The sequence below is a fragment of the Micropterus salmoides genome, unplaced genomic scaffold, assembly GCF_014851395.1.
Source record: "Micropterus salmoides isolate LMB-PRFRI ecotype aquatic unplaced genomic scaffold, ASM1485139v1 Ms_hic_scaffold_15, whole genome shotgun sequence".
In the NCBI taxonomy this organism is placed as follows: domain Eukaryota; kingdom Metazoa; phylum Chordata; class Actinopteri; order Centrarchiformes; family Centrarchidae; genus Micropterus; species Micropterus salmoides.
The window spans coordinates 12,981,585-12,994,373 of record NW_024040596.1 but is presented as its reverse complement, the minus strand read 5'-3'; the positions used below and the strand labels follow the sequence as shown (position 1 = coordinate 12,994,373).

The 12,789-nt window shown below is 39.7% G+C and overlaps 1 protein-coding gene across 1 annotated transcript in view; it reads right to left on the bottom strand.

Moving 5' to 3' along the window:
• The window catches only part of kcnj3a (potassium inwardly rectifying channel subfamily J member 3a), a 28,915-nt gene extending 20,916 nt beyond the window's left edge, over nucleotides 1–7,999 (bottom strand). The window contains exons 1-2 of the mRNA XM_038720394.1: nucleotides 6,459–7,999; nucleotides 5,175–5,391 (exon numbers count right to left, since the gene is read on the bottom strand). Of these exons, the coding sequence (XP_038576322.1) occupies nucleotides 5,175–5,391; nucleotides 6,459–7,136 (895 nt within the window). The 5' untranslated portion in view covers nucleotides 7,137–7,999. The remainder of the gene's footprint in view (nucleotides 1–5,174; nucleotides 5,392–6,458) is intronic.
• Nucleotides 8,000–12,789: the final 4,790 nt, after the last annotated feature.

Sequence of the window (12,789 nt, the reverse complement as noted above, 5' to 3'; positions counted from 1 at the left end):
CAACACAGCTAAATGTATTGGATGATAAGGAAACGGTTAGTGAGCTGGATTGAATATTATAACGAGATTGTGTCACACTTTATAACAGTTAGCCTGCATTAAGTAACGTTAACTTTACTGTAGTGTTAGTGGATGGCTCTTCCTCTGTGTCGTTGTCGCCGTTTTGTTGCAGTATTGTATATTATGTGGGTCATGTTAGTTAGAGTGACCGAGAGCTGTGTACTTAGTATCGGTAAAACCACAATAAATCTAAATTGAATGTTACAAAGCAAACAGCGGCAGGTCTGAGCTAATGTAGCCTTAGCTGGCTAGCCTGCCTGCACCATAGGCTAGTAAACAAATCGCTCCACATTTGCTTTTTACCGTTCTATAATTTCTTACAGGCTAAAACAACAATTTCACATAATACCAGTGGTACACAGGATAGTTATATAGGTCGGGTTGGCTGGTAAACTAATGTGGAAAACGATAACGTTACAACTTTGCACTGGATAACGTTAGCAACTGCTCGGTGTTAGCCGGCGAGCTAACATGACTTTCTCTGTGTTTCTGCAGCTACTCTAATGTTCACTGTGTTTTTACTCAACATCATTTGAATCTGTTTGGTCTGATGGGCTTCAGCACAAAACCTTTATTGTTGTTTTGTATTCTTAAGTGGAATCTGTGTTTTTCTGGGAGCCGGTTGTTTTATGGTGTTAGTGGACTGCATGTCGTTAGCTGCCGTGTTGTCGCTGTAGTCTGAGAGAGGCTCGGGAGCACACACAGAGCAGAATCCGACCCGGTGTCCTTACATTAAAAGCAGAATAGTGGCTGATGCATGCAACAAAGAAAACAGGGGTGTGCTTCATCTAAGTGAGTTTTGAGCCCATTGACAATAAGGCAATAAAAATTTGATTTATTAATAATTAATTTCATTGAAAAACTTACTTATAGCCCCTTTAAAAATTAAATTGGTATAATGTACAATCCCATGGAGAAAAAGTACAAAGTTAGTTTTTTTTATGGCTGAATTTACAATAGCCATAAGAATTATTTATTATAAAGTACTTATTTCATCCGAGGATTTGTTGCAATTCACAACCCTCACCACTAGATGCCACTACAACTTCCACACTGAACCTTTAAATGTGCAGAAAGTTTTAAACGAGCAGAAAGCAGAAAAGACATTTCCACCATAATTTGGTGCAGAAAAGGCAGGAATTGGTACAGAAGAATTCACCAGGATGCAGGGAATTACGGAAGCCCTAAGCAGCCATCCATTTAAATATATTCAAAATTATCCCGTTATCACATGAAAATGGAGTAAAAAAAAAAAATTTGAATGAATGGCCACTTAGGGCTTCTACAGAAAATGAAGTGTTTCATGTTAAAAATCTTTTCTGCTTATGTGTCCCCTCTGATGTTGAAATGAAACCTACACCCTTGGAACGAAGCCATCGTTAATGTTATTAGTAACACCAGTGCTTTTAGTACTATGACATTCAAAGCCTATTACAACTTGAGTTAGAAATTTAATCAAATGACCTGTGCATCCACACAATTTTGTTCAGTCACTCTGTCTGATTAGATCACTAGGCTGGTCGAAGTTGGATGGAGCTATGCTGGAAATCACATCATCAATCACAGAACTCTATGGAAGATAACAGATTGATAACATGATAAGTTGCCCCGCCCTACACGGTGCTGCAAAACAAACAGAGGAGTCAGGGAGGTCTCAGTCAAGCCCAGTTCATATACGCCCACACAGTTCTAAGAAAGGGTCTAACAAGACCTGTGTGGGTGCATCATAAGTGGTGACATTATTTGCTGATATTGGCTTATCACAGATCAACCTTTCGTCAAAATTACATTTATGGTATATACTACAAATTTGTTTTGGTAATTATGTTCCGAGTTATGTTTCGAGCAATGTATTTTTCAAGGGTGGTAAGTGCTAAATTTATGTGCAGCATGGTACTTGTATTGAGGTGTTCGGAGTGGGTGGTGGGAGTACAAAACGCAGGACACAAGAGACCAGAGTTTGCATCTTTCATCCCGCATGTGGTTATTTAAGGCAACAGAAGTATGTTAATGTTAGAAAAAGACTGTGGTTTTCGGGCACATGTTAACAAACATGTCATGTCTCATATTTTAAGTCACTATTGACGTCTCAATATCAAACCCACGCTTTGAGTGTCTAAACATAACCATAAAAAACTTAAATATTGCTTTAGTTAAACGTTGTTAGCAAAATGAATATGAACGTGTGAACTAAACTAATGATGTTTCAAAGACTATTTTTCTGATATGCTCACAATAAACATTTTGCCACTTCCAATTTTTCATTATGTTGTTAACAAACGTAGTTTGAGCAGGATTACATTTCATACGGAAATGTATTTGCAGTTGCAAATAAGCAGTATATAAAGGTAGTTTGTCTCACCACCCTATCATTACTGAGCAGACATTACTGTACTGAGGATTGTGCGAATTAATAAGCAACTGTTATTTATTTATTTATTATTTAATATTTTTGTCACAACTCCATAATGACAAAATTTAGATTTCTTGTATACATGCTATTTATTTATTGCTATTAGCACTATACACAAACATTCAATATCAGCTAGACTGCAGTCCTTACTTGTTATTCAGTCTAGCAATATTAAATTCCTCTTTTGTCATGTCTGCAATGCACTAATAATGCAGAGGCAACTCAGCTTGGTGTTATTGTGCTGAGATTCACATCAAAATAGTATCATGCAGAGACTGACATGCATATTTGCTCTGTAGCCAACAACACTGTAGTTACTTTAAAGACACTTTTTGGGGAGTGATGTGGTTTGTGTTGCTTGTATTGATTACAAAATTGTGTCAGACATTATCCCTATTAGTGCTCTTAACTCAACCAAAACTTCTTGTTTGTGTTTTTTTTACCCACAGCTAGCCTATTTTTCAGGGGAAGCAATCAGACGGCATGTACAGTACAGTGTATTAATTGCAACGTGATGTAAAGCCAATTTATCCTCAGCAGAACAACATCTTCTCAAAGCCACTGCAATACCACAAAGCCACAACTGGCATTAATCCAGAAGGAAATATGCTGCTACCAGACATCCTACATGTCTCATTTGGAAGGTACATCATACTGAGGTGGTGATCAAAACACCTTGGGCTCCTGTTCAGAAGGAATGAGGAATAGCTTATGACTCTTTATACAATGTAGAGGTTGTCAGAGGTTACAGCAAAATGGAACAATTCTGTGCTCCTACGTGCTCTGTTGCAAGACACGCTCCTTTTTTTTTTCTTTTCTTGTGCGTAAAGAGAACTTCAGTCAGTCCAAACTATTTTTTTCTAATCTCGGGGAACAAAAGGTTACTATGTCAAAAAGGCTACACTGTTGTGTCTGTTATTATCTAGAAGGAAGGACAAAGAAGCCAGTGATTGAGTAGCTTTAATCTGCAGTGCAGAGTATTTTAACTTTTGTTCCAGACAGTGTTTTTTTCACACATAACAAAAAATAAAAAAATGTGGAGTTGGGCAGCTTCTTCACTAGTAAACAACAAGCCTCATAAATATTTCATCTTTTTCTTTCTCTGCTCTATAACCTGTTCTGGCGAGCACTTCATAGTACAGTAACGCCTCTGTGTGCTTTTCATATTTCAGAGGAGATCCTCCTTAATACCAGGTGATGTTGACAGCAAAGCAATTTCATTTCATGTTCAGGATCACATGTTTGCCTGGTTTATTACTGAAATTGTGTTATGATTCCTATACCATAGAAATAAAAACCTAAGTTTAGGTGCAGTGCTGCAATCCTGAATACTCAAGGAGAGGTTGCCATGGAAACAGAGTTACATTGGCCAGAAATGAAAGCGTCTGAGGATTTAGACTTTCACTGTACATACATTTTTAACCATAGATTGTTTCTACATCATCCTTTCCACCAACTTCACATAACCATAACTGCTCCTCAATGCAGACATTTCTGTCAAGTAAAAAAACTGATATTGTGACTATTATAATTAAAGACAATGTGGTGACACATGCTTCTGTGATAGTCACAAAAAAAATATAAATACCTGAACATCAATGATAATTAAATCACGTCGCTACACTGCATTAATTATTTTCACTCCTTTGAGCCAAAGCAATCTGTATTGAACTGCAGGTGAGTTCAGGTTAATATGCTGCATATTACAATTACTCTCATAAGATGCTTTACAACAAATTTAGATTATTTTTACACCATGTTTACTGGTTATTAACTGAATTAATAATAATAATTAACTGAAAGAAAGAAACTGTAATTGAGAGAAATCAGGTAAGCAGACTAAATACTAAAGACTTGATTATGTCAAGTCTCATCAAAATGATACTAGATGGATGCGCTATGTCATAAACTGAAGAACCTGTCACACACGTATCAGATGCAAAGAGACTTTAACAAAACTGCACTTAATGGCAAATCTATCTATTAGGAACTGAATATTTTTGCAAATTGCTGTCAGCAGCGTCAGCGTGTAAGCCACCCTGTCACATTACAACTGCTCCTCTGTTCACTCTATAACAGTGAAGGAGCTCTCCCCATACTATATCAGCTGTGCCAAATAAACGGTTGAATTCAAAATGACCACAGTGGGGAATTTTACCCAGGGCATTGCTCGTTTTGTGGAAATGGAATTCCCTAATTCCAAAGGGACCTTAGAAAGCAAATTATTATCCCCTCTGAGAATAGCAGCCACGAGGTAAGTGCTGTACGGGCACAAAGGCAGAGTAATGAAATTTGTTTCAGATGAAAAAAAAGAAAATTATAACTCTGTTCAGCGCTCATATGTAGCTTGAGACTTGCCCAAACCCAGGTGGTGTTTTAATGCACAGACAAAAAAATGTTTTACTTTATGTGTGCAACACATAATCATACATCTTTGTTGAATAAATTCTAACCACTGCTATTATTAGTGTCTCTGTATGTACAGAAACAAAAATCGATAAAATGCAAACAAGGTCAATAATTAACGTTTTCACCTATGAAAGAGCTCAAGGTTATTCGTAAGAAAAAGATATTTCAGCAGCTCAAAAACATAAAGACAATACAATATCCTGTACATTTAGCCGGCAGCCACAACATGTAGTAAAACAGGCTACAGGCTTCAACAGCAGGCCTATAAAAATGCATGTTTGTGGTTACTCACCAGTAGTCTCTACTATTCCTTCGAGTATCACCACAATTTCAAACTGCTCTGTTTGCATGGACCTCTGGGAGAGGTCGTAAAAGGGGCTTTTGGTGTCAATCACATGGCAGATCGTGAGTGGTGAGACGAGAAAGAGCTGGTCAGCCCCGGTACTGAAACCCACATCCAACTCCAACTGATCCAGCGGAAGAAACTCGCCTTCGGGCGTCTGGCGAGACTAAGGAAGCGTACAGGAAGAGACAGAGACAGAGATGTTTGGTGGGGGAAGGACGAGGTAAGACAGAAGTATCTACTCTGGCTTATCAAGAGCCTCTGTGTTTCACATTCTATATGCAATCAGAGCTACCAATCATCATTATAATCTTAAATGACATCTAAAGAGGCATCTGTACTGCAAGAATGTCCACATTAGCATTTTATTTGATGTATTAATTTTTGAAACAACTGAATCAAATCAACTGGTTTAAATTTCTTGATCCTGTTTTCTTGATTCATCTGCCAGCTGCTGTGTCAGGACCTGGAAACTAGAAACAAGTACAATGCTTATTTGTCTTTATGATAAACCAGTTTTTATAATTTGTTAAGATGGATATGGTTGTAGAGTGTCTTGGTAAAGCTTAGTGAGTTTATACTTACCTTAAACTTTATGGGATCCTACATTTAATCTCCTATGTTATCGCTGTATTCCTATTTATTACCATGATAATTGGTGGATATGCATTTGCACCTTAGAGCATTATTAAAAAAGTTTTATAGGCTCACTATGGCCTTTGTGAAGCCAGGGGGTTGACAGCAAGGAAATCCATAGGTGATGTCTTCCTAATAAGGGACAGCAGCACATTTCCATCAAGTTCTAACTACCTACCACTTTGTCAGAAACAGTTTTTAAATAAGTGTATGAACAATATGTTCTTCTCAAGGTCTGATGTAGGGACACATTGTTGTGGTGAAGGCCTCTTGGCAAACTTGATGGATGTATCAGTTATGCAATATACAGAATATGTGAAATAGATAAAGGGCCATCAGTGCTTGGCCAGTAATTGCAATTGGTTACTTACTGTTAGGTGTTTGGTCTATTTGTATATTTGCATCATTGTAGTCTAGAATGTTTGGAAATGAAAATTAAAAAGATTTGTCTAAATGCATCATGGCTTCATGCACAGTTAGGAGGAGGCTTAAATGTCAGTGTTTAGGCCTTTCAGTAAACATGAAGTGGGCCATGATAAACAATGGGAATAGAACAAAAACATTGGAAGCCTCCCAACTAGAAGTAGCATCACTTACTTTCAGCAATTTGCAGCGGATCTGTGCAGAGACCATATGGCTGTTACGCAGGTTGCCGACCCTGAACATGAGAGTTAGTTTTCCATCTCGCATAGAAATCGCCGCATGTTCACTGAACATCAAAGTCTCGGCCCTTTTCTTGGGCTGAGACATCTTGATGAACATGCAGCCGATCAAAAAGGCATCGACGATCGATCCGAGGATCGACTGGAAAAGAAAGAGAATGATCCCCTCGGGGCATTTGTCTGTTATGTATCTGTAACCATATCCTATAGTGGCCTCGGTTTCTATGAAGAAGAGGAAAGCTGAGGGAAAGTTATAGACATTGGCCACACATGGAGTGTACTTGTCATTGTGGGCTCTGTTGAGGTCTCCTCTGATGTATGCGATGCACCACCACATAGAGGCCATGAAGAGCCAAGCGACTGTGTAGGTGAGGATGAAAATAAATAGATTCCAGCGCCATTTCAAATCTACGAGTGTTGTGAATAAGTCTGAGAGGTATCTGCTGGTTTCACCACCCAGGTTCCCATGCTGGACGTTACATCGCCCGTTCTTGTCCACGAACCGCTGCCTCTTCCTCTTTTTCTCTGGGGGAGGCTGATTGAATCCAGACCCGCTAGATGAGGTGGTCACTACCTGATAATCGTCCCCAAATTTCTTTCGAAGTGCAGACATACTACGATGACAGCAGCGAAAGAAACAACAAAGGATTCAATGATTTAAAAAAAAAAGTCTGGGTTTTAGCTAGTTGCTGCAGTCGTGAATGCCCGTGCGCAATGTCTCCTGCTTGGAAGTAAGGCGATAAAAGTGCGCTGTCTCAGCCCCAGTTAGTCTTCCACCGTCCTCTTTCGCCACACTCTACTGTTGGTACACCCTACAGCCATGAAATATCAATAATGTACGAGTAGTTTGCAAACCCCGAAGATAGAAGCCATATGAAAAAAAAAACAGCGACGCACAGGATAGGGTATCCAAACGCGCCAGTCGCAGTCCAGGTTTTACAGGTTTCAGTTGCTGCGTCGTGGATTACTCATCGCCCGTGAAGGTTGGGGCTATATCGACCTGTTCCAAACCGAACTCACAAAGTAAGTTTTCATGCGAAAGTTCAAAATCCTTCAACGGTCCATAAAACACCAATATCTTTGCGTAATTAGCCGTTGGAAACGGTTTCAGGGATGAAACGTCTCTGTGCGCACTTGCGACTGTGTTGGAGATTATTCGCTTTCCAGTCCTTCCTTTGTGGTCTGTATACATAGGAGATGAATTGCATCCAAGCATATGACTGTAAAAAATGACGAGCCGGAGGAAGAAAATCACTGTCCCAGTGTCGTCATTTTTGGCTGCGCGCATCGACGCTAATTGCCAGGCTCTTTTCGGGCACCTACTCCCCTTTCTTAGAGAAATGTCGACTGGATTGTCATGATTCCGCGGTAGAGATCCACCAGATGCTCTTTTGGCTGCTTATGTCCTTCTTTCCCTTCGATTTCCCTGCGCGGCTTCTGCGCACTTCCACGTTTCCAGTGATGCACTCACTGTTGCCTAGTGGTACTACAAAGACAGACAAATTGGAGGAGGAGGGAAGAGGGTTCGCCTGATTTGACAGTTTTTTTTTCTCCAAGTGAGGAAATATGTGAAGCTGCAGCCAATATGTCATGGTGCCTTTCAAATAATCACACTGAATGCCATATTTTCGCCTCTTACAAAAGAGTGACCAGACCTCTGGGCAATTACCAAATTTTTATAAATGTAAATTAGCTATGATAAACAGACCAGTAAATATCTAGATGCTGTAAAGACATTCCCATGAATAATCCTAGTTTCATAATGCTAAACAAATATATTTCCATTGTTTACCTAATTTTCTCTACAACATATCTGCAGTTTTCCCATGTGTAATGGACATTTGCAGATGCACTTTGTTTACTGGATGTTTTTCTGGGTCACCTGTACTGACACCAACCGATGACCTCACTTCCATCCCATGGGTGACTGCACCCACTTTATGCCATGAATACACAAGGTCCTAACAGGGTAACAAGTTCTGCAGGAAAGCTGCTGACACTGACAGCAGGCTCCAACCAGGATTCACAACACAACTCGGAATTCACTCATCATATTACCGAGATCATGGCCACAGAGGAATACACCCACACCATGGTTACCCAGGCTTACACGCTATCTCTCAAACGAAGTGGTGGCACATACCACCACCTCTCTCACACATAGTTTATATTCTCTCCACCACTCTCTCTTTCTCTTTCCTTCTCCACTCGATATTGTGTATTTGGTGTTGTTCTGGCAGTGTTTTTCCCTGTCTAAAAGCACAAATATCACATAATCAAGAAATCACTAATGACGTAGACAGGAAAAGATTTCCCCATCAGTCACCAGGCCGTCATAATTGCCAGGTGAACATTGACTACAGCTTCTGCAGGACTCTGTGCTTTATAATGAGTGCAGGGGGAAACAGGTCATCCACCATGTATTCTGGCTCTCATTAGGAGGAAAAGGCTATTCACATATTTGCAGAGCAAAAATAAGGCTATTAGTTTGAACTGGCCAAGAGTCAGCCAGCCATTTTTAATTGCTGTATTTCTCAGATAAAACTAAATGAAACAAAAGTTTTTCCACAACTCTTGTCAAAGTGTCTGCATTTACATTTAGAAAAAGCCATTGTCTTCAGGATGCAGTGGGTTGGTGATGCCACAGTCTTTCTCCATTACTGCATATATAGTTTTAAAGCCCCTAAAAACTTTAAATCAAAGGGTACAACTTTATTAATGAGTGAATATGCAACAATCTGCGATGGACTGGCGACCTGTCCAGGGTGTACCCCGGCTTTCGTCCAATGTCAGCTGGGATTAGCTCCAGCCCCCCGCAACCCTGTACGCAGGATAAGTGGTTGATGATGGATGGATGGATGGATATGCAACAATAAAAGTTTTTATTTATTCAGACAGTTTTTTATTTATTTAGAGTTTAGCAGTCAAAATCTCGTATAATTAGCTTAACCCGGACTGTGTGGATGTGGTGTGATTACATTTGATTGACAGTGACCAAACAATCCACCAACTTTCTTCAGATTCAAAAGTTACTAAATCCTGATCAATGCACAAATAGTAGGTGACATCACCTTTTTCTAAGTAAGTACCGCCCACTTGAAACCAGTGAGAAGAGATGAGAGAAAAAAAAATCTCTCATGTGAAATAACCAAAACATGTAAAGTGTGTGTCCAATTGGGATCCCTTCACTCATGGTGAGAAGTTGATCAAGAAAAAAAAATGTCAGGGCCTTTAAGTGATACAGTGGTAAAATGTACGTAACACACCTCGTTACAAAACCATTCAAACATTGCCAACCCCACAGAAACACTTCTAATTCTGCTCAACACATAGGCTTTGTCACCGACAGCTGAAAACAAGAAAGAGGTTAAGGTACGGGCTTGTTCTTGTCACACACCAGCAGGCAGCTGATGTGTAACACTGTGCACTAAATTGGAATATATGCAGATTAGCTCTTATCTAATAACGGCTGGATTTGGAAAAGCTGCACATTTTGATCATGCAAAGTAAAACGTTTTTTTAACATCATCCCCAGCAAATGATTTTTAACAAAACACCATCTTCCATTGCCATCATGGCACTTCTTGCAACAGTGTGTTTAAAACCTCCGTTAGTCAATGATTGGAAATACTTTGCTGATCTTCTGTAACCCATTTCATAAAAATAGCCTGGGCAAAATCTGATGGGCGGGTGGGGATGGGATTGATTTATTAATCTAATCAGACCAATGTAGGACACGAGATGCATTTGTCCTTCTCTCTGAATCAGCTTGGAAAGCACTTGAGGTCATTCTCCGAGAAGATCAGCCAATCACTTCAGACAATCTTCTCTAATTTTCCATCTTCTTTTATAATCTCAACAATCAGAGACAGGGCAGGGAAAACCGCCTCAGCTTTGATGTTGGCTTTGTTCTTCTATTCCCCCCCACAAATTTGCGACTTCCTCGCTAAAAATCTATGTAATGTTATTTTGCTGTTACAATATTGATTTCTGATTTTTTTTAAAACAAACAATCCTCATGAAAGACGTGCTATGATTTTCTCCCTGGAAAAGATTAGGTTTTTACACAGCATGCTCGCTGGATGCTGAAGCACTAACAGACTCTCCTCCATGCTTGGCATGTAACGTGAAACCATGTGGTGGATGAGCAGAGCTGCATCTAAAAACCAGTGATTCCATGGGGTACAGCAATTGGGTCAAAATATGGAGCCTCCAAAGGACAGATGAGATTGTCAGCATCTTGTGGTAATCAAAGGACATTACAACTGTTATACAATGAGTAGAAGAAGCAGCAGCATTTAACCACAAACTGAACCCTAAAAAGCATCTTATATAAGGAGGATGATACCTCTTACAGCCACACACAGTAAGATGATGAAATATTACAAACACAATTTTAATCGTTTAGGTACTCTTTAAAAGCAAATTTAAATATTGTTCCAGTGAGGTCTGTTGGTTTTTTCTTTCTCAGCTGAAGCGAGACCTTATTAGTTGTCGCTGTAGTCAAAAATAGCATTAGAACAGGAGTGCTTTGTGGAACGGCTCCTGGAGATTGATGATTGATTACTACACAATTACTGCTGAAAGCAGCAGGGCCCCTCCTCCTAATCACTGCTTTCATCGCTAAAAGGAGATTATCACATAGGAGAAGCTTGTTAGTGCCACTTCCTCCCTGCAAATCAATAAAAATTACTCAAGAGATTGCAAGCATACATCAGAAATGTCAGTTAAATCTCAGTTAAATCCCTAGGCTGGCTCTACACATTTGAAGACAGGTACTGTACATTATTCTATGTGTGTGTGTGGGTGTGTGCCTCCTGTGGCGGTAGATCTGACCCCTACTGAGATACTAGCCTCAAACCATGTCTAATTAAAGCTTCTTTTCAATGCCTGCGCTCTGGAAATTCAGATCCCCTCTACAATTAAGTGCAGGATTTCTCTTCTGGCCTCCAGCGAGAAGAAAAGGCACATCCGAGAGATTATCCCCCTCTCTCTCCCAAACTCTGCCTCTACCCATTATTGGATTCACTTAGTTGACAGAGCCCCATTTATTGAGCAGGGAGGGACAGGTAGGCCAGGCGTACAATCAAGCACGCAGGAGACATTTAGAGAGAAATAGGACAGAAAATGTATAGCATCATATTCAAAGTCGAGGCACGAAAGTGTTAAAAGCTTGGTTAGAGAGTCCTTGAAAGGTGATCCTGGAGAGCATCAACAAAATAGGTAAAAATGTCAGCTTTTGTTTGAGGACACAAAAATTTTACAATTTATTGTATTAAATAAAGGTATTTACATCAATGAGATGTCAACTATCAGTAACATCAGTGATATATGGGAGTGCCAGCATGAGTGGACAATGGTGTGCCTGCTAAAAGAAAAGAAGAAACAAAGCAACCAAACCAGGAGACCATGGGGGAGTTGAGAGAGAGCAAGGCAGACTGAACTTGCTTAAATACCTCAGGTTTCTAAAGACCCTATCAACATTTAAGAGAAAAACAGGAACACTTACAAATCTTTAAAACAAATTCCTTAGGGCTTAATTGAATAACGTGAGGGAAATAGATGGCATATAATTTGTTCCTTGGTCTCTGAAGACCCAAGTTATGCATTTAAATTCTTAAGACAGCCACAGTTCTAGATCTTAAATGAGCCCATGCTTTATATAATCGAGAACTGTGCAACTTCCATGGTGAGAAGCTCTGATCACGTACTATTTTCGAGGACCACAGTGAGCCACAGATAGCCACAGATAAGGCCTCCATTAGAGCTAGTATTTTAAAGCATATTTAAAGCATCTCACCCCTTAATGGGCTCCTCTGGCCCAGTCACAGACCCACTATCTTATCCTCACAGGCCCAGTTAACCAGCCTGGATTTTGCTTACTACAGGTGTGAGACTGTCTGAAACGGCAGTCAGGGCCCCTGCTGAGTGTGGTGAGGCGCTGATGTGTTGTCAGCTCCACAACAACAGCTATTAATACCTCTGCAATGGCTACCTTGGAGTGGTTTACAAATATGCAAGTATAAAGCGAGGGAAGTAATGGAAATGACAATATACATTGTCATTCTTGATATACTTCAAGAGTGTAATATTAATACTTTCTATGTGTTCCTGTTGAATTTAAACTGCTTTTCTGCATGTGCCATAAACCAAATAATAATGCAGTTTTTCACTTTAGGATTATAAGAAATATAATTTTATAATAAAGTAGTGCTAAAATGATTTGAAGTTACATGCCACAAAAACTGAAGCTAGCTCGACTAGCT